This window comes from Narcine bancroftii, chromosome 6 (genome assembly GCF_036971445.1).
Source record: "Narcine bancroftii isolate sNarBan1 chromosome 6, sNarBan1.hap1, whole genome shotgun sequence".
Taxonomy (NCBI): domain Eukaryota; kingdom Metazoa; phylum Chordata; class Chondrichthyes; order Torpediniformes; family Narcinidae; genus Narcine; species Narcine bancroftii.
In genome coordinates, this window is record NC_091474.1 from 2,412,747 (window position 1) to 2,434,626 (window position 21,880).

At 43.4% G+C, this 21,880-nt stretch overlaps 1 protein-coding gene and 1 long non-coding RNA gene across 6 annotated transcripts in view; one reads left to right on the forward strand and one right to left on the reverse strand.

The window, feature by feature from the left end:
* The window catches only part of LOC138735607 (ubiquitin-conjugating enzyme E2 variant 1-like), a 53,837-nt gene that overhangs the window by 15,696 nt on the left and 16,261 nt on the right, over nt 1-21,880 (forward strand). For 2 of the 5 annotated variants that reach the window (XM_069883667.1, XM_069883668.1), the window contains exons 1-2: nt 13,086-13,170; nt 15,992-16,049. In XM_069883667.1, coding sequence (XP_069739768.1) covers nt 16,001-16,049 — 49 coding nt within the window. In that variant the 5' untranslated portion in view covers nt 13,086-13,170; nt 15,992-16,000. Of the gene's footprint in view, nt 1-184; nt 330-3,662; nt 3,876-13,063; nt 13,171-15,991; nt 16,050-21,880 lie in introns of those variants that run through there. The other 3 variants (XM_069883671.1, XM_069883670.1, XM_069883669.1) reach the window with 3 other exon arrangements.
* Nucleotides 7,503-13,092, reverse strand: LOC138735608 (uncharacterized). The gene is made up of 2 exons (XR_011339820.1): nt 12,987-13,092; nt 7,503-12,061 (listed from the first exon to the last, which is right to left on the reverse strand). It is a non-coding gene; the product is annotated as an uncharacterized lncRNA (long non-coding RNA).

The following is a 21,880-nucleotide window of genomic DNA, read 5'->3' on the forward strand; positions in this document are numbered from 1 at the left end:
CTATTAAAAGTAAATTAAGACCTTGGTAGTATTCCTGTCTAAGATGTGGACCGATCTGACCTTTTGTATGCATCTTTAATGATGTGACGAGCATTTTAAAACAAATGTAGGTCTGTCTTGGGTTCCAAAAGGATTTGCGTGATGCTCATTGCTTTGTCTGTAATAATGTTTCTTTCTGTTTAAGGCCTTCATTAGACCATTTAGAGAGCATCATATTGATCCCACTGCTATAACAAGACATGATTTCATAGAAACAAATGGTGATAATTGCATGCTTACTGTGATTCCTCTGGCTGACATGGCGTACAAGTTTCTTACTCTGCCCCCAGGTATGTTGTTCTGATGCTCTGACTTTGTAGTTTGAGGAAATTGATGAGTAGAGTTGGGATGATGCTATTAATATTGAATGGAAACCCAAGGATGGTAGACGTGTGGACCAACAATGGCAGATTAGTTGCTCATTTGACTCAGATGTATTTTTGATAGTTAACTTATTGATTTGGATGATGAGTAAGAAACTAGTGTAGGAGGAGTTTGGATTGTGAATGAAACATGAGCTTATTCCAACCTTTTAACAGAATTGAGTAGCTAAATAGCCTTGACCTATTCTCTTGTTTTTTGGCAAAGGCAAACACTTTTAAAACTGGGCCAACATGATACCCGTGAAGTAATATATTTTTTGAAAAAAAGTTTATTTTTCAGCAAATCTACAGGAAGTTTTAGTTAAAGCAATTGTGATTCATTGCAAATGAAATTTTTGCTCTCGAGTGAAATTTTAAGATCATGATGAATGTTCAGATTTTGAACATATAGGAAAAAAAAATTGAGAGGGAGTAAGGAGATGTGGAACATCAGAGCCCTTGTACATTAATGTGGTTTTGTATTCTGTTGGTCAGATAAGAGAATAAATGGCCTTGTATTATCAACCAAATCTAATCTGTTACTATTAAATCAGCTTCTAAGTGGGGGGGGGGGGGGATGTACCTGCTCATCCTGGGGCAACACTTTTTTAATGGTGTGAACAAGGTTTGGAATATACCGAGATTTGAACATGACTGCTATGCTACAGCAAGTGAAAATTGTGATCATGGAAAGTTTAGGATATTCTATTAGGTAAGATTCTATTAAGCATTAGTTTTTTTTTTAAAGTACCATGGATATGCTTTTGAGGGTTCCCTTTTTACTCCTTTTGCACTGAGCAGAAAGCACTCCCTATAGGTTTTTTGATATTTCAAGTTGAAATAAGTCTACAATTTTTACAACGAGTAAAGATTCATAACATGGAATTTTAAAGTTTATTGGAATATCTTTTGGGAGAATGAACAAAAATGTAAACACATTTTGAAAAGCTGATGATTAAATGGGTGTCGTCTACAACGATTAGAGAATGATTAGTGTTTTTCTATCAGTTGTATTTTGTCCATACAAGAAATTTTGAGGCTAGTAGTCAAATTTCCACTGTGGTATCATGTTTTATTAACTGGAATGCCTTCATATTTCTGAGCAGTGGAAGGTTTACTATATTTGTGAACTAATATCATGAAAATAATTCAAATTAAATAATTATAGGTCATGGCTCTCTTTAGTTGGTTTAATATTAGGGTTCTATTGGAAATTTTTTCCAACCAATCTTGATGGTTGAGAAGATTAATCGTAATACACACCCTTTGGGGGTCCTCCTTAGTTTGACTCTGAACAGAACAACTTTGTTTTAAGATGTTATCTTTTTGAATGTGCAATAAAATCCCTAGTGTCTGGTACCTACAGGGATTGTGGATGCTGGATATGTGAATTTTCCGGTTGACTGAGAGACACTCTTGCAATGCCTAATACACCTACATCAAGAATACAGTTTAAAAGAGAAAAGGGTGCAAAATGTAAAGTAATTTGAAAAAAATCTATTGTAGACTTTAATTATGTGAAGTTCGCTAACAAAATTTAAATTCTAACCCCAGTCACTGGTGCTGTAACAGCAACACCCCCTCCCCAAATTTTACAGATAAAGCCTTACTAATATATTTAATACTAACAATGATAAAGACGATTGGTAGACAGGGATGGGGAGTCATCCAGTGGCGAGCAGAATCGGCTGGCATTTCAACCTGCGCACTGCCATTTTATTCAAACACAGCTTTATTGAAACTATTCAACCAGCTGCTCTGGGCAGGGCAAAACCGGGTGCTACACTGGCTGAATGTTTGGGGAAACGTCTTCATCAATGGCATTTACTATTTTAGCATTTAATATTATAATTTAAAGTTCTTACTCGTTATTTATTTATTTGTTGGTTTGTTTGTTTTCTCAGGGTTTTTTTTTTGCCAGTTGCTTGAATTCCAGATATTGGGGATTTTGCTGTCTTTCAAAAAGAATGCCTGACAATGCCACCCAGTAGGTAGCAAAATAAGTTTGTAGACTTGAGTGAGACTGGTATGTGGGTTGTGGAGCAGAGTCTAAAAGAATTTGTACATGAGGATAATTTTGATTTTAGGGCGATTTGCTAAAAGCTTTGCAGTGGATTTGTAGGACCATGTGTGGAATGAAAGTAAACTGATTTCCTAGATGCACTGTATTTTGATAGCCTTTAAGGAAGTTGTTAAGCAAAACCTTGCTAATTGATTCTTTAGAGAATGCAGTTACTCCAGCATTAAAGGGAGGAAATGTATAAAAGTAGTGGCTACGATAATGAAATTCAGTTTATGTTTGGATTATCAAGTAGGTCATAGTTGACAATGGAGCTTCATGGAATAGGAAACCAATGATGCACAATAGGGGAAAGGTTAATTAAAATGGTTAAAGTCGCATTTGTTAAAGATTGAAAGCTTTATCTGAATAATGCCATTATACAGCATAGTAAAAAATGGTAGGAATAATGGTGGCTATCGATGAGGACTGCATAGAGGTCGAGAATAAAAATGTGTGTGGCATGATGCCAATTACTATATGTATTGAAGATATTATGATGACAAGGTGTGAATAGTAGTGGAAATTTAAAAAAAAAACTGCATTAGGTTGTACCCATCATGGCAGACAAGTCAGCATTTTTAAGACCATTCATCTTTCTGTGAAGAATTTCTAAGGAAAGGCATGTTTATTCTTTCCATATCTTTAATCAGAAGCTTTTAATTTTGACTAGCTTGCTTAAGTGCTGCATTGTGTAATAGTGCTATGGATGGATATGAATGGGATGTCAGGTTGGTGAATAACTCTCATTAAATGCTCCCTGTGTTGTATTTGCAGTTTGTCATTGTTGCTAGACTTCTACCTCATCTTAGCATCCTTCGACTATTCTAAATGATAACTAAACTTCACCTGACATATTCAGTCAAAAAGCTGATTTTTTTTTAAACCAAGATATCTTGATTCCAATTTTATCATTCTATTTCTGAAATCTTCAAATTCTGAACAAGATAAAAATCCTCTGTGTGCCTCAAACACATAATTCTGCAAAGGTTTTGAAAGTGGTTAAAAAGTCAAGAACAAACAGATTAGTGTTCATTTACTAGAATTTGTAGTTAACTCGAAATCATTTGTGTAAGGTACAATGTGGCTTGTAGGGGAAGGATATCTGTCAAATATGGAATATTGGTATTGCTTGCATCAATGTTGTTGTCTTGATTCTTCTGCTCAAATGATTCTAATTGAAATGTATTTACTTTTTGCAGAGGTCATCAATGGGATTTATCCTTGGGAGTGCTATATCTTTTCTCTAGGATTATTTGTGACACTGACAAACCAGATACACAAATGGTCTCATACGTATTATGGACTTCCTTCATGGGTTTGCTTTTTGCAGGATTGGCATATCATTCTACCACGAAAACACCATCGTATTCATCATGTATCTCCGCATGAAACCTATTTCTGTATTACCACGGGTTAGTATTTGCAGTTGGAGAGTTGAGCATAAACTTGGAAAACTGTATTTGTTATTTTAATGTTATTAATACATTTGTGACCAGTTTTCATTTAATTCTTTAGCCTAACAATCTGACTTTAATAAGGAAAATAAATTCTAGTCAAATTGCAGACTACTCTTTTAATATAGGATTTAATGAATCCAGGTCATGAGCTTTTTTTTAAAAGAAAAAACAATGACCACTGGCTTAGTCGTACCTTCCAAGCTCTACGGCTCTATGTAAATGTTTGAAAACAAATCGAAATGATCTGAAATTTGGTGCTCTCCTTGCTGCCATTTTTCTCCATTCAGATGAATTGAGTCATTGGTTTCAGCTAAGACTACAAGTCATCAGATAGATTTTTGAGGTCTAACTGTTGGTGAGCAGAAGTAAGCTAGCATTCTTTAATTAACTCCACGAAGTTTTCAATGTCAGCTTGCGCTCAATAACAGCGAGGGCCTTGCTTCAATTGGGATGTTACATTTGCACTAGTTTTGAATACATTAATTGCAAAGGGAAAGGGTACAGTAACTTCTCTCCAAAACTGCCACTATTTCTTCAAAGAAGTCTGTTAACAGTGTACTGCCATGGGGGGGGGGGGGGGGGGGGAGAATGTAGTTCATTTATTTCTGCAGTATTTCCACTCTCAACCAAATGTTTTGAAATGTGGAGATTTATTTTTAAGCCTTGTGTGGGGATATTGGTTTTTGTATAATCCTTTACAGACACTGCTGGCAAGGTCAGCCTTTTGAGAAGGTGGAGCTTTGCAACCACCTTGAATTATTACAGATGTAATGATCTTTATTCCTGTTATAACCATATAACCATTTACGGTGCGGAAACAGGCCATGTTGGCCTTTCGAGTCCGCACCGGTTCGCTGATTTTGTGCGCCCTCTTCAGGCGTTGGTCCCGGTAGATCTTCATTCAATAACGATGGATGAATTCAATGCAGATGGAATACACATTTTTAAAAAAAAATTACATTGTCTTCCTGATGCAGCTATCTATTGCTATCTCCAGTAGTAGCCAGGATATAATTTGTTATCTTTGCTGAATCTAGTGTTTTCAATCAGTTTCTCATACTGCAAATTGAATTGACTGAAGATCACATCTGTGGGGCCCTTATGAAAGTGCCTGTGAAATGAGGCTGTACAAAGTTTTTGTATGTGGCCAGGTTCCAGTAATGCAAATTGTAATTTGAAAAGTGATTTTTTTTTTTCTAATTTAAATTTAACTGCATTTTTTTAAAAATTCAAGCGTAGTAATATTTCTTATCTTTTTAAGGGTGGCTGAACCAGCCCCTGGAGAAGATAGGATTCTGGAAGACTCTAGAGGATATTATCCAGCGATTAACTGGAAATAGACCAAGGGCAGATGATCTCAAGTGGACTCAAAAAACAAAGTAACCTATGCCAATGCTTTGACTGAACTTTTTGCCAACTAATTGCACCAGCCAAATCCACAAATGCATTCTTAAGATGCACAACGCTCCAAAAAGAGAGTTTGTTTTATGAGCATATTTGAAGGAACGTCAATGTATTTTGATAGCAGTCCCTCAATGTAAACATATTGTGGTTCAAATTGACATTCACATGAGTGTGCTATACACTTTAATTCAAAACAAAGTCATTAGAAGTTATGCTTGGGACTCTGTCGTAGTTGTGGAAATAATGGGAGCTTGGGGGTTAATAAATGCAGGCATTAAGAATGGACATGCTCAAACTTGGTGTCCATTGGGTGCTTGCTTGTTTTGTAAACTGAAATACTGACAAAGCCTTAAATTTTTGTTTGCCAGATATTTAACTATTATTTTGAATGTATATTATATAAATGTCAGAACTGAATATTATTAAAAAAAATGACCATGCAAGAGCTTTGATATAGTTATGAACAATTGAACTGAAATTTAATTGTGGCTGTTTAAAGCAAGAATGTTAACTCTGTTTCAAAGAATGGCTCAATATTGATGGTTCTTGAGTCTCCCATTGACTAATTGGTATTTTCTAAGCACTTAAAACAAAAATGGAAATCTTAAGGTTCTGCACCATAACTTTTCAGAGCCTTTGTGTATCTAAAAATGCATTGCACTTCCTACATCAGGAATTGAAATTCTGCTTTCCAAGGACCATTTGTTGAAATGGCTTGCTATATTTGCCAAATAACAAATTTGAGCCATTTGTAAACATCGCTTGTGAATCCAATATGTAGAATTCAATATTATCAACATTTTATTGGGAATTCTTTATTGAATACTAGTGCAGCCAATTTAAATGAAGTCAGAAGCTAAATATTTGACTTGAACTCAACATCATTAGAAATGTTGCCATTGTCTTAGTAAAAGATCATTACTTCTTGGTTTGGTGGTATTGTACAGTTCAATTAACTTGTTTTAACTAATTTTGAGAAACTTCTTGCCACTCTATCTTCAATGTATCCCAGCTTTGTGTATGTCATAATTTCAGCTGCTATTCTAAATGACAGTACATTACTTGTATTTTTCCCTTGTCTTGTCCCATCCATGGTTTTCTCAAATGTCACTTTACAATTTTTTTCTGCCTCTGGTTTGCTTTATCTGCCTTTAATGGATGCACTGGGTATAAAAGAGATCGCAGCTGCTGTTTAACTGCTTTCATTTTTGCAAAGCAATCTAATTTTTCAGTGTTCTGGGTCTCTTTAATGTATCAAAGATATTTTGCCAATTCTCCCAGGTTGAGTAAAATTTGTATAACTGTTCAATTTCTCGCCCTCCAAATCTGGTCACTGATTGTGGTTATTGTTTTTAAATTTACATTCCCTGTGGGGTCAATGTTGCTTTTTTTTCATACTGGTAACTACGATTTATTACAGTGTGTAAGTTGAAATTGCCTAAGACATGAATTCCTAAATTTTCAATTTTATGCTTTGTAATGTGGTTAAATGAGTTGAGTCGGTCTGAATTTGTTACGAAGCGTTTTTAAAGTGATGCAAAAGGATGAGACATTCTTAGGCAAATTAGTAAGGGTCAATGGCTGGCTATTTTCAATTGGTTTGAGAATAAACTTCAAGATGAACAAGTTCTAAAATGTATGATTGCGAGTCCAATAGACCAGTCACGTAACTTTGGTCAAAGGGGTAAAGCCTTGTTAAATCTGGTTTTGAGTTTCATTTAAGATTTGTACTTTCCTAATCCTGATAGGATTCACTGAATGTCACAACTCTTGTTTTTTGCAATATCTTTTAAAATGGGGAGATTTGAGGTGGCTTTATCAAACAAAATATTCCTGAAAGGTTGCACATAGAGGATGATCGGGATTTGGGGTAGCAATCTTGAACAAAAGTAAACCAATTAGCACAGAAGTGAGAAATTTTATCACTCGAGTTTGAAATTCTTTACTCCAGTCTGAGACTTGGTCATTGCATTCAATACTGAAGTTGACAGATTTCTGGATTTTGGTGGAATTTGGGGATAGGGGTTGGTACAGAAAAATAGCATTATGGTAGAAAGACAAAGCAGGGTGGAATATTTTCTGTTCTTCCACTAGCTTCCCCCACACAAAAAAACTTGTTTGAACCATATTGTGAAATTCTTTGTAGCTCAATCCATTTTGCTTGTTATTATTTTCTACGTATTCTATATGTGATCGAGCTCTTGAACAATGGTACAAAAAGTATTATAATTTTTATAACTTGCCCACATTTAATTGTAAAAATAAACCTTGAGATTAAAGTAACAATGTGTCCAGCAATTTTTGATACTGTGAACTCCTTCAGAATATAGAAAAATATATAATTATGCATCCAGATAAAACTGTACCATATGATTTGACCTTTTTTTAATAAACCCCTCTATATGATTTTCTTTTAGTGAAACCAGAACATGACCAATTTATGGTTCAAATCCAAAACAGTGCAGATACTTCAAATTTGAAAAACAATGCTGGAACTACAGAGGGCAGACAGCAGCTGTGGTGAGGAAAAAGTTGAATTAATGGTGATCAAGACTAGGGGAAAAGATGCAGAAAATGTATAGAAAGGGTGGGAGGAGGGGGAAAAATAAATACTACAACCCCAGAAACTGAGAATTTCCTATTTAACTCAAAAGGACAGGTTATTTTACAGATCTGTTGGGCAAAGTGTGCTGACGGTTGCATCATGGCCTGGTGTGGGGGGACCAATTCCTTTTTGAGCAGAAAGCCCTGCAAAAGGTAGTGGACACAGTGCAGTGCATCACACAAAACTCTCACCATCAAGAAAATCTACATAGAATGCTCCTGTCAGAGATCAACAGCAATCAACGATTCACTCAACACAGGACATGCTCTGTTCTCGCTACTGCCATCAGAAAAGGAGTTAAATTGCCACAAGACTCATAGCACTAGCTTCAGAAACAGATGCTTCCCCTCCACCATCAGACTCCAACAGCAGACTGAATTAGAGACTCCTTTAAGGACTCTGTGCATTATTAATTACTATATATTTATTATATTACTGCATTGCACGGTCAATTTGTTTATATTTATCTTTTGTATACGTATCTTGAATAAAGATGTAGAAATTTTGCCTGGCCCGCAGGAAAAAGTATCTCAGGGTTGTATGTGATGTCATGCATATACTCTGACAATAAGTTTGAAACTTTGAAAGATGATGATAAAAATGATTGGGAAAAATGAAAATGATGCTTGGAAGACTTTTGTAGAACATGAATGAAATTTTAAAGCAGAGGAGCAAAATGGTATAAATATGTATACCAGATATATTGGAGTTTTAGGAAGTCAACAATGAATTCAAGTCAGAAGATGAGTTGCTGCTCCACAGATTAAATTGTTGGGAAAATTCTAGAAGACCAAAGTTATAGTGGGTGGGATGAAGAATCTGAGTGATGGGCAATTGGAAATTCAGAATCATTGTATAATGCCCTTGAGGTCAGGGTGCTATACACTCAATTGAAAGAAGTGCAAGTTATTGTGTGTCCAAAAGGGGTGTGGGAAAATAAGGCATGCAGGCTAATTTTGCATCATCAGTAAATAGCTGTGTTGGTAGGAAGGTCCCATGGGGGGTGGGGAAGGATGGGGGGTTGGTTTTGTTGATATCAAACAATCAGGAAGGGAAAAGACCCCTTAGTCATGATGGGAAGGGGATGGAAAATGTGTTTGCTTGTAGCATGGCGTTGGTGTTAGAAATTATGAAAAATCCATTGCATATGGCAGAGTAAGAGGGAGTGGACTGAAAACAAGTGGGAAATAGAACAGGTGCAATTAAAAGCTCTACTGCTTCCAGTAGAGGGGAGAATGTGATTTCGGAAAAGAAGATGCTGTAAGCCAGGGGTGTCCAACTCAAATTCACGGAGGGCCAAAATTAAAAACTTGGACCAAGTCGAGGGCCGAACTAAATATTTATTGAAATTTTTCAACAACATCTGCAGGTTTTCTCTTCTTTCAACATATGTAATGTTAAACTTTTTCTTATTAAAATAAATGTTTCATAATAGTTTTGGATAAACTCTTTCCAGAAGCATTAACAAATGAGAAATAAAATATTCAATCAATAATATTTCTCTATAGAGGATTTGTCAAATGTTGCTAGTGTGCTGTCGAATAGTAAAATCTGAGGGCTATTGAGATGTGGGAGAATAACATGATTCCTGAAACAATCCAATGGGTGACTGATTGTGGGCATGAACTCTAGCAGGGTTATTTGCCATGCCCTTTTTCCATTGGTACAGAAATCCTTTGATTTACACACTTTTCAAGTTTTATGCCTAATGAGCTTGTATCCAGGTGCAGGACCATTTTTAACCAGGAATATATTTATCACTGTGACATGAAACTATTGGAAGATCGATTTATCCTGAGATTAAAGTTCATAATCCTTACTCAGGCCTGTGTGCGGGAGGGCGGGGTTTGCGGGCGATCGGGTTGGACGACAGTACAGGGGCGTCAGCTCTCGCTGCAGGGCGACATCTCGGCGGATCAGCGGCCCCGTCACCGTGAGTCGCGGGTCGGCCTGCGGCAGGGAGGGGGAGTGGGCAACGGTTCTGGTGAGGTCAAGCCCGAGGCCTCCAGTTCCGGGCGCTGGGAAGCGGCCTTAGTTTCCCCTGACACCGGCCAGGCCCCAAAACCAGAGTCCACAGTGAGACCCTGCAACGTAAACAGAGGAGGTGGGGGCGATTAGCAGGCTGACGCCAATGCATTCTGGGATTTGTTGTATTACTGTGCATGCGCTATACTGGCGCGGCGGCCAGCAGGCCACCTCTAATACATTTTTGAAATGTACTTGCGGGCCAAATATAATTATATCGCGGGCCAAAGTTTGACATGTGTGCTGTAAGCAGTGTGCCCAAAGGACAAAATGGTTCAAGTTGTATATCATACAAACTTGATAATTTATCACTTTTTCTTCATTGGATCTATATCCTGAACCACACTCCCCTACAGTTCAGCAGGATTACCTTCTCCAGAAAATCTACAATGGTTCAAGGTGTCTCATCATTATCTTCTCAAGGGCAATTATGGATGTGCAATAAATGTAGGCCTTGCCTGTAATGATCACATCTTGAAAAATTCTACCTCTTTTCCCCTTTATAGAAGCCAAGTTTCATTTCATCTTTTTTTCCAGTGACGCATGTTAATCTTTTGCTGTTTAACCCCTCTTCAATTTTAGAATACAGGTACTCTTTGTTATATTTTGTAGGAATGTTCAATAATAATTTCTTCAGCTGAGCAATTATTAAAAAAACATACAAATATAGGAGTGATAAGAGTCTTGGAGAAGTGTGAAATAAACAGTTAATTTGTCTGCTTGGTGAGCAATGTTATAAACTGAGCCCTTAAGCTGACATTTATGTTTACTGTGGCTGAAAAAGCAGTTGTTAAAAATTGGTATTTCCATTGCTTTTCTTTATAACCACTCACTTAACATTGAAGACAATTGTTTCTCTGGATTCTGAGGTAACTAATGAGGTCACTGTGAAATTGGAAACTTGTCCATCAATGGTGCAGGAGGTGCCTGGCAGGATTTGTGGGTAATTTGTGTGGTGATGGGCTCCTTTCACTCTATTCAGGGCTTGTTTGTGCTTTTAATGTGCGGTTTTGACGCGTCATGAGCCAAGGATCCATGTGTTCAGATAGGTCCTTGATTCTTTTTCCCCTGCCTGCCTGGCAATCACCGTCCTAGACAGGGTTCCGAACAGTGTCTGTTTTGAGAGTCTGGTATCTGAATTGTGAGTGACATAAGACAGCCCAACAGTGTATGATAAAAGAAACTAGGGTGTCAATTAAAGCTGAACTGGCTAATAAGGGGCATTAGCACTGGTTTGCTCATCTTTCCAGAGAATGTGGAAAAACAGATAGTATAGTGCTGCCAACTGTTGGTATTTAGACTTCAGAAGCATATGAAGGGGAACCATCACCACTGAGGTTTGTGACTGATCTGAGGTCTTGATTTTCAAAGATAATTTTCCTTAATCAACTGAAGGCTATACTGACACATTTTGGACGAGGTATATTTCATCATCCGTGTTTCCCTTTGGCAAGACGTGCCTCCTGAGGTATGGGAAGCAATCCACATTTTCCCAGGTCTTGCCATGAAGCTACAGCAGCAGTGCTGTGGACCCGTGGAGAGCAAGGAGCAGAGACCGAGCTGCCCTGCGAGATCCAACTGACCCATCTGACAACCATTGGTTCCATCCAGGCTATAAAAGTCCTTTTAAAGAAGCTGATGGTGGTGGTGCCCATCTTCGTCAGCTGCCATGAGGGGTTACAGACTCCAGGGAAGCAGAGGACTGGCGCAGAGCCCCAGAATATGGGGAGACGATCCCCTACTTAAGAAGGAGCAGAGAAGCCCCATTGGGACAGTGACCACAGCAGTCAACCAGGCTTTGAAGCTGAAGAACACACAGGCTGTGGGTGAATCGAGGTGAGGAACCCACGCAGGATGCTGGCGACTGCAGTCAGGAGTCTCACATCAAGTTGCGGACCACTGGCGAGTGGCCGAAGGGGTGCAAAGTATCGGAGCCAAGATGTGAAAGGGAGCCGAGGTTTGGGTGCTGGAGCTCACGTTGCCAATGGTTTGGACGAGTCTGTGGCTGCAGAGGCGGATGCATAGATACTCCACCGGGCCATTTCGGCTGATGGCGAATCTTTGCCTTGCAGTCGTCTGAAGAACATTCCTTGTAAGATTACATTTCCTGCATGACAATTAAAAAAAAATCTTGAATAAGAAAAGAGGCAGCTTGGACGAGGACTTCCTGACGTCGAGTGTCAGATTCAAGATTCCTCGTGGAGAACATGACACGGAGTCGCCTTCTGTCTTAAGGCAAAGAATCGACATTAATATGCAGAGAAACCCTGTCCAACATTGATACATCTCAAACTGGCACCCAGCGAGGACGGGCGGTGCCGGGCCGGGCTCCTTGGGTGGGGGGGGAGAGACCGCGCCTTGGGTGGGGGGGGAGAGAGACCGCGCCTTGGGTGGGGGGGGAGAGAGACCGCGCCTTGGGTGGGGGGGAGAGAGACCGCGCCTTGGGTGGGGGGGAGAGAGACCGCGCCTTGGGTGGGGGGGAGAGAGACCGCGCCTTGGGTGGGGGGGAGAGAGACCGCGCCTTGGGTGGGGGGGGAGAGAGACCGCGCCTTGGGTGGGGGGGGAGAGACCGCGCCTTTGGCTTTGGCCCCGGGCCCCGCCCCTCCCGGGCCCCGCCCCTCCCGGGCCCCGCCCCTCCCGGGCCCCGCCCCTCCCGGGCCCCGCCCCTCCCGGGCCCCGCCCCTCCCGGGCCCCGCCCCTCCCGGGCCCCGCCCCTCCCGGGCCCCGCCCCCCCCGGCCCCCCCGGCCCCTCCCGGCGCCCCCGGCCCCTCCCGGCGCCCCCGGCCCCTCCCGGCGCGCCCCCCCCCCGGCCCCCCTCCCGGCGCCCCCCCCGGCCCCCCTCTCGGCGCCCCCCCCGGCCCCCCTCCCGCCGCCCCCCCCGGCCCCTCCCGCCGCCCCCCCCGGCCCCTCCCGCCGCCCCCCCCGGCCCCTCCCGCCGCCCCCCCCGGCCCCTCCCGCCGCCCCCCCCGGCCCCTCCCGCCGCCGCCCCCTTTGCGACTCGGCCAGTTCACGGGGCAGAAAGAAGCTGCAACCTTCTGCTTGCAGAACGACCCCTCCCCGCCGCTTCCGGCCCGGCAGAGCGCGCCTGACTCGGCGGCCAGTCGCGTGCACGCGCCGCGCGCCGCCGCCGCCCGTCCCCGCGGTTCGTGACGTCACGGCCCGCGGAGGTCAGCAGCGACCGGTAGCGGCACAAGATGGCGACCACCGGGTGCAAGAGTGAGTTGGGGGTAGAGGTTGCGGGCGCTTCCCCCCCCCCCGCTCCGAGCGGACTCGACCCCCCACCCCCCGCCCCGACTGAGAGCCGCTGGCTGTTGGGGAAGGGCCGAGGAGCCTGCGTCGACGGGGAGTCCAGCCGGGCGCCCCTTCCCCCGAGCAGATCGGAGGCCGCGATCTGCCCGGCGCGGCCCTCCGGGGCGGGAGGGGGGGAGAGCGGGTTGGGGGGGGGGCGGGTTGGGGGGGGGGGCGGGTGGGGGGGGAGTGGGTTGGGGGGGGCGGGGGGGGGAAGCTATATATTATTGTCCGGCGGCGGATTTCTTTCACTTTGCAGTCCGGCTGTTCGCTGGTCGCCTGCGTTCTCTCCACAAAGGCCGCCCGGCCGCCGCCTCCCCTCCCCTCCCCAGGCCAGACTCAGCCTCCCCTCCCCTCCCCAGGCCAGACTCAGCCTCCCCTCCCCTCCCCAGGCCAGACTCAGCCTCCCCTCCCCTCCCCAGGCCAGACTCAGCCTCCCCTCCCCAGGCCTGACTCGGCCTCCCCTCCCCTCCCCAGGCCTGACTCGGCCTCCCCTCCCCTCCCCAGGCCTGACTCGGTCTCCCCTCCCCTCCCCAGGCCTGACTCTGCCTCCCCTCCCCTCCCCAGGCCTGACTCGGCCTCCCCTCCCCTCCCCAGGCCTGACTCGGCCTCCCCTCCCCTCCCCAGGCCTGACTCGGCCTCCCCTCCCCTCCCCAGGTCTGACTCGGCCTCCCCTCCCCTCACCAGGCCTGACTCGGCCTCCCCTCCCCTCCCCAGGCCTGACTCGGCCTCCCCTCCCCTCCCCAGGCCTGACTCGGCCTCCCCTCCCCTCCCCAGGCCTGACTCGGCCTCCCCTCCCCTCCCCAGGCCTGACTCGGCCTCCCCTCCCCTCCCCAGGCCTGACTCGGCCTCCCCTCCCCTCCCCAGGCCTGACTCGGCCTCCCCTCCCCTCCCCAGGCCTGACGGCCTCCCCTCCCCTCCCCAGGCCTGACTCGGCCTCCCCTCCCCTCCCCAGGCCTGACTCGGCCTCCCCTCCCCTCCCCAGGCCTGACTCGGCCTCCCCTCCCCTCCCCAGGCCTGACTCGGCCTCCCCTCCCCTCCCCAGGCCTGACTCGGCCTCCCCTCCCCTCCCCAGGCCTGACTCGGCCTCCCCTCCCCTCCACAGGCCTGACTCGGCCTCCCCTGGCCTGGCCTCCCCTCCCCTGGCCTGGCCTCCCCTCCCCAGGCCTGGCCTCCCCTCCCCTGGCCTGGCCTCCCCTCCCCTGGCCTGGCCTGGCCTCCCCTCCCCTGGCCTGGCCTGGCCTCCCCTCCCCTGGCCTGGCCTCCCCTCCCCTGGCCTGGCCTCCCCTCCCCTGGCCTGGCCTGGCCTCCCCTCCCCTGGCCTGGCCTGGCCTCCCCTCCCCTGACCTGGCCTGGCCTCCCCTCCCCTGGCCTGGCCTCCCCTCCCCTGGCCTGGCCTCCCCTCCCCTGGCCTGGCCTCCCCTCCCCTGGCCTGGCCTCCCCTCCGCTGGCCTGGCCTCCCCTCCGCTGGCCTGGCCTCCCCTCCGCTGGCCTGGCCTCCCCTCCGCTGGCCTGGCCTCCCCTCCGCTGGCCTGGCCTCCCCTCCCCTGGCCTGGCCTCCCCTCCCCTGGCCTGGCCTCCCCTCCCCTGGCCTGGCCTCCCCTCCCCTGGCCTGGCCTCCCCTCCCCTGGCCTGGCCTCCCCTCCCCTGGCCTGGCCTCCCCTCCCCTGGCCTGGCCTCCCCTCCCCTGGCCTGGCCTCCCCTCCCCTGGCCTGGCCTCCCCTCCCCTGGCCTGGCCTCCCCTCCCCTGGCCTGGCCTCCCCTCCCCTGGCCTGGCCTCCCCTCCCCTGGCCTGGCCTCCCCTGGCCTGGCCTCCCCTCCCCTGGCCTGGCCTCCCCTCCCCTGGCCTCCCCTCCCCTGGCCTGGCCTGGCCTCCCCTCCCCTCCCCTGGGTGAGGCCCTGGCCCCGGCCGCCTTTTCTTCGCCCATTTCTGGGGTTCACACTTTTGCTTGGATGTACTCGACGCAGACCTGCTTCCTCCGCCGCCCTGTTCTCGTCTCGCCCTCCCCGCTCCTTCAAAACATCTGCTTCAAGAGTTCAGATGATATTGAGACGTGAGCGGTTTCCCCTCAGCCGCGTTTCTTAAATGGTAATAAGGGTCTTTCTTCTTTTCTGCAAAATTAAAGTTTTGCAGTTTGCAAGTTACTCATTTAGATTTTGGATATTTAACATTGACTTTTTAATTGTCAGTATTTAATAGATGCTGACAAATTGTGAGTTTTATAAGTTTCAATTTTCACCCGTGGAAGTGATTTGCTTTAGAATTCAGGCTTTTGGGATCCTACACCTGACTTTTGGTCCTTTTATTTATTCTGAGAGCTTTGTTGGCTTGGAATTGAAGTCGAAGAAGAATGATTTGGTTAATTTGGAATATGGGGATACAGAAATGAGAGTACAGTTCATGCAGTTTGAAATACTGGCGCTGCTGATGTACATTGCAGAATCCTTAAAAATATTAAAGAACCTAAACTTAGACCTAATTTTTTAAACATTGGAGATGTGATTTATATGCCTGTGGAGTTGCCAATTGAACGCCCGTTCAAGAAAAAAAAAAAGTTTATCTTAATTCTAAGCGATTTCTGTACAAAGTTCAGGCCTCTTAATTCAATGTGATTACACTTTGTGAGTAAATGCTTCTGCTGATAAGTGTAGGGGTGATGTTTACAAATAAAAATTCTGGGACATGAATGTGAAACTCGTGGATAATTTGGCCAGAGAATGTAAAATGGTTTCCTCCCATGTCTAATAGAGAAAAAAAATGATGGAGCAACTCAGCAGGTCAGACAGCAATCGCAAACATTCAAATGGTAAGTAAGTGCTTTGGGTCTTAACCTTGTATCACAGCTTAAGGTGAAATTACATGTATAAAGTTGGAAAGAAGCTAGTGGAGGGGCCCAGAGGTAAGGGTAAAGGACAGATTGCATGGGACATGAAGGGATCAGTAAAGGACCAATGCATAATGGTAGGGGTGAAAGAAAAGTTCAGGTGTTGGTAAAGAGATAAAAACATAAAAATATGACAAATCATTGTTTATGGCTCAACAACAGGAAGAATAGGTGTCGTTCCTCAAGTTTATGTTTAGCATCACCCCAATAATAAATGATACCAAGGACAGACTTCACTGTCGGAATGGTTGGGGAGTTCAAATAGTTGGTTAGAGGAATCTCAAATTTAGACCCACAAACACTGGACCCAAAATTTTGACTGACCATTTGTACCCATGAATGCGACCTGACCTGCTGAATTTCTCCAACAATTCTTTGTCTACCCAAGATTTCACTGCCTACAGGTTTTGATTCTTGTATGAGATGTTTGCTTTAGTCCATGAGAAATGGTTATCCAACAAGGAGTCTAAATAACTTCGGAAATTCGTTTAGCCACATACATAGCTCTTGATCGGGATGTGAATAGCAAAACGTCAAGCAGGTCTAGCTTTTAAAGTGGAAGCAACAACAGAAAATGGGAAAGGAAGTTAAAGCACTGGAATTCTAAATTTAATTCAGGAGTGAGTCCTGAAGCAGAAGTAATGTTCAACTTCTATAAACAATGGTCTAGGTTGTGAGTAGAGCATTTTTATCAAATTTTAAGTTTTGGAGTTCTTTAGGAAGGTTGTCTAGGATTTGTGGACATTTTGAAGTTTTGTAAGGTACATATGTGGGAAGCAAAACTATGAAGGAGAGGTGTTCTTAATTACCACAAGAGGAGCAGCTCCCATAGCCATTTCGTTTTCTGCCTAATTTTTCAGAGAGTGCTTTTGTTTTTGGGTCACTTTCCTCTCACAGTAACTTTCTATCAAAACCAGCTAAGGAGAAAGATTTTGGTTATTCTCTGTAGAAGTCTCTTCACACTAGAGATTTTGATTTTTTTCACATCACTTGCAATTTAAAAAAAAAAATTATTTAGTGTGGTGTTTCTCAGTTAGAATATTTAAGTACATGTATTTGGAAATTTCTAAGAACTGTGTACTGAAACTGAACAGGTGTGCTGTTCTCTATGTGGGAAATTGATCGTTCCCACTCCGAAGTAGTGTTATGCTATTTTGTCTAAGGGGATGTAAATGGTGCCAATTCATTGCATCTTCTGCTTTATTGCATCATTTGAAAATGTGAAGTGGGCTGACCAGATTAAATTTACTCTTTTTAATTTCTCGAAGTTTGGTTACATATCTCAGTATTTGCATTGTTAATAATGCTGTCTGTTTAAAAATCCAGACTTTTCAGCTTCAACCTTTCCTATTTCTGCTCTCATGCATGCATTCTTTTGGAATGTTTTGTGGTCTTAGGGATTTTTTACTGCATTATCTTTGGAATGCTTTGTATTCATAGTAATAACGTGTATCGAGGTGCTTTTGTTAATACTATTGTCGGTTATGTACTTTGTCTGCATGTAGTTCAGTCACTTTGTTCATATCCTGTATATCTGGGATCCGGGTGATTCTTTATGCTGGTGCACTCCAGTGGCCACGTTGTTATTTTGCAAAAGATATAGTTAATAAACTAGGTTTGAAGTTAATCCACTTGCTTTCATTTATCTAAACACGCAGGTGAAAAAGAACCTGAAGGGACTCAGCAGATTAGGCAGTATCCATGGTCAGTCAGTGTTTTGGATCAGGGCTATTTTACCTAATTTTGTAGGCTATTAGTTATCTTTTAAAAAAATTACTTGAAATATGTTTGGCTTTAATTATTTTACTAAGATTTTTGAATTTAATGTGAATTATATTGGACAAATGCTGTTTAAAGAGGTAATTTTGGGGCTGTTGGGAAGCAAAAGTTGAGTAAACTAGAAATAGATTTGGATTATTTTCAAAAATCTATCCTGATGTTAAATTTCAGATACAATATTACATACAGGATGCAACAGGAACATTGTAAATATGCAAATGTATTTGTGGTGGGGTGTTTTGAAGATAAACTCTAATGGGAGAAATGAAACAGCAGAAGATGGAAGTTTGTGTTTGATTTTCAGTGTGATAAAGGTAATGGTGGATGACAAAATCACTCGGAGCTAAACTCAATAGTTCCTATATATCGAAAAGGAAAATAATGGGTATTTTTTAAAGACAATGCAGACAGCTGTTTTAAGGTACTCATTGTTTTAGTGTTACCAGCACCAGCCTCACCAGCAGAATTGAGAGACACATAAACAGGTGAGTTGTTTAACACAAAATTTATAAATAAATTAACAATAATAGAATTACCTCAATAAAACTTAACCCCTGAACATAAGACTTTATGGCAACTCTACATTAACAATAGATATTTAGAAGGTGTTTGTGGGCAGGGAAAAAACCCAGGCCGTTACAGTCCAAGCTCAAAGTGCTCAAAAAGAAAGCTCCCAAAACAACCTCAAGTCCGTCACGACGAGTCCGTCAAAAGTGAACAGCTCGCAGATTCTGGTCTCCAAGCTTGGGATTCTGAGTTTGGTTGCATGCTGGTCTTTTAGTTGAGCTTGGAGACAGATGGCCATGATCACTGTAGACTTGCGACCCTCCTGAGTTTCAAATGTGGCAATGACCACCTTTGATTTCTTCATATGTCAATCTTCACCCAGTGACCTCCTCGTCACTGCACGAGGTTCATGTCTCCGAAGCCCACTTTAGGGTTAACAAGTGACCTTCTGTCATTTGTCTTCCCCTCTAAACACCCTGTCTTAGGTCATCAAGTGACTCTTGACACACGAAGTCCTTCTCTTGGAAGGGGACTGGGGAAGTCCACGCACACGCACACACACACACATCAGAGTGGTGCAAACTGCTGTCAGGACAATAGTGCTGGCACCCACGGACAACGTAGCTCAGTCTTTCTCCCACTGAAACTACTGGGTGAGCACACTGACAGTTTGTTTGCCCGCCAACCAACCAACTGACAAACTTGTTCAAAAACTTGCTCTTCAACTTCAGATCCCCCTTTTGGTGGAGAGATGTTGACAGCAGCGGCTGCGCTCTCCGTGAGCCCATCGGTTTCCAGCGCATGTCTCTCATGCTTCTAACATGCTGTCAGCTTCACAGCAGTGCACGATCCTTTCTTTCCCCAGTAGATTCAGTCCTGTCCCAAATAAAATTGTCCAGGGTCCATAACATTAGCTAATTAATTGAATTTAGCTGTGGGGGTCCTGAATTGGGATTCTGCCATTGGCAAAGAAAATATTCAATGTTTTGAGAGAGTATACTTTATTTGCATTATAGTTTATTTTGCAAATCTAAGTTGCATCATAGCTTAATTTTTTATGGCTACCTGAGGTGAGTTCAGTTCTATAGTTCCTTTATCTGGAAAGCTTGATAACTGTTAAATATTTCACCACAAATGCTGAATCCTACGTTAGTATTTAGAACCATAGAGGACTACAGACAGAAAACAGGCTGTTCGGCCCTTTTAGTCAGTGCCAACAACTAGTTTGTTAGTCCAACTGACCTGTTCCCACTCCATAACCCTCCAGACTTCTCCCATCCATGTATCCAATCTATTTTTAAAACTCAAGATTGAGCCTGCATTCACCACACTTCCACCACTCTCGGAGTAAAGAACAATTGGCCATATTATCATCCAGATCATTGATAGAGACAACAAACAATCATGGTCCCAACGCAGATCCCTGAGGCACACCACTAGTCACAGGCCTCCAGTGTAAGAAGCAACCATCAACTACCACTTTTTTCCCCCACATAGCCAATTTTGAATCCAGTTTACAACCTCTTCGAGGATATTTAGTGTCTTAACCTTTTGAATTAGCCTCCCATGTGGGACCTTGTCAAAGGTTTTACTAAAGTCCATGTATGCCTTTCCTTCATCTATCTTCTTGGTAACCTCCTCGGAAAACTATAAGATTTGTTAAACTGTGCACAAAGTCATGCTGGCTATTCTTAATCAGCCCATGGCTATCTATCTATTTATTTATTTATATATATATTTATCTATTTTTATATATATATATATATATATTTTTTTATATATATATATATATATATATATATATTCACTAGCCTATAGTTACCTGGTTTACTTTTGGAGCCTTTTTTAAACAATACCCTCCAATCCTCTGGCACCTCACCCTTTGCTATATCTGCAATTTTTGCACTAGTCTCCCTCAAGGTCTGAGGGAATATCATCTGGCCCTGTATTTGATTACACTACAAGTAGATTGTTAGAGTACTGCATTTTCACTCCTTGCATTTTAAATGTTGGTTGCTCTTTATAAATCAGACTTAGCATTGTAGTAATGCATCATTTACTGAATAAGGCTATTGGTTTATGGAGACACAAGTGCATATTGCAGATTCATGCTTTGCACTATTGAGGGCTGTGGTTTTGGAGGGACTGAGCTATTTATTGCCTGCCTGCTCACTCATCTCAGTTTGTGTTTATCCTGTAACAAGTATTAGAGAGATGTTCAGTCATTGACATTGTTGCTTGTTTGTTGGACAGGTTAATAAAAAATCAATTGACAACTACTTTTCAGTTCTTCTTCTATGGGAATGAAGTACTTTGAGTATCCTGAGGTTATGAAAGATTCTGGATAAATTTACTTCCTTTCTATAATCTTCTGATGTATTGCTCATATACCTGAAACCAGGTATATGCGAGGATGATGAAAAGCTGGAGGGACTTTGTATTTCACCAAGAAGTATGAATCAAGATGAAATGATGAATGAAGCTTTAGAATATTCGAAGCAATGAATCATGTTCAGGTGCTCTAGCCTTAAGGTCGTGGTATTTCTGGCTGAACTTTGCATAAGCATGTTTTTCCACCTTTTTAACCATTGGAAAGCACTGGCCTTAGATGATGACTAATTACAAATTTCAGGATGAGCTGAAAAGTAATTTTTGAATTTCCCAGCATTAGTCCAATGACAAATGTTGAGAGTGGTTTAGTATTGCAAAGTGTTGTTCCACTTTCAAACAAATGTAACTCCAATTTGAGCACCAACTGTTACGAGCCCAGAGGACCCCAAAACCCAGCAGCAATAGCTATTCACCAAGACAAATGGTTACGTAAACAAATGTTGCTTTTAATTATCTTTAAACATGAAAACAAAATCACACTTTAACTTATCACTATTGACTTAACTAATCTAACTTAGCCCCCTTCTAATTCGAAGGGCACGTGTGTGTAAGTTTAGAAAAGTTCTTTGATTCACAGTCCAATCTCACTTCTCATTCCTCCAATTTCACTGGTTGCAGGCAATTATACTGTGCACAGAATTTACATTTATAAAGTTCACCAGGCTTTGTGCTTGAAAGGGACTTCAAAGGGACTACTGGGTGACAGTTAAGTAAAATGCTTTATCCTTTTCCAATTTGCTAAGTTTTGAGAGCACTAAGGTTGTAGTCATCTGAGCTTGTCTTTCAGCGCCCTAAGAATCAAATAAAGGCTTAAAAAACTTGAGCTTTAGGTCCACTTAGATAATGGGCTGGTGGTTCTATTTTGCAACTTGATTGGGAAATGCATGTTAACCAAGGCCCTGAATCATTTGTTCAGTGTTACCCTGAACTTGCTGTGTGGACTTCGCATAGTAATTCAGTTTTACCTCCTGAAGTAAGATTTTCGTGCTGTTTTGCTGGGTCATGTCTTCATTCAGAAGGGAAGTTCTCAGTAATACTAATGATGCCCTAAGGATTAATGCTTGTTATTCTTGAAC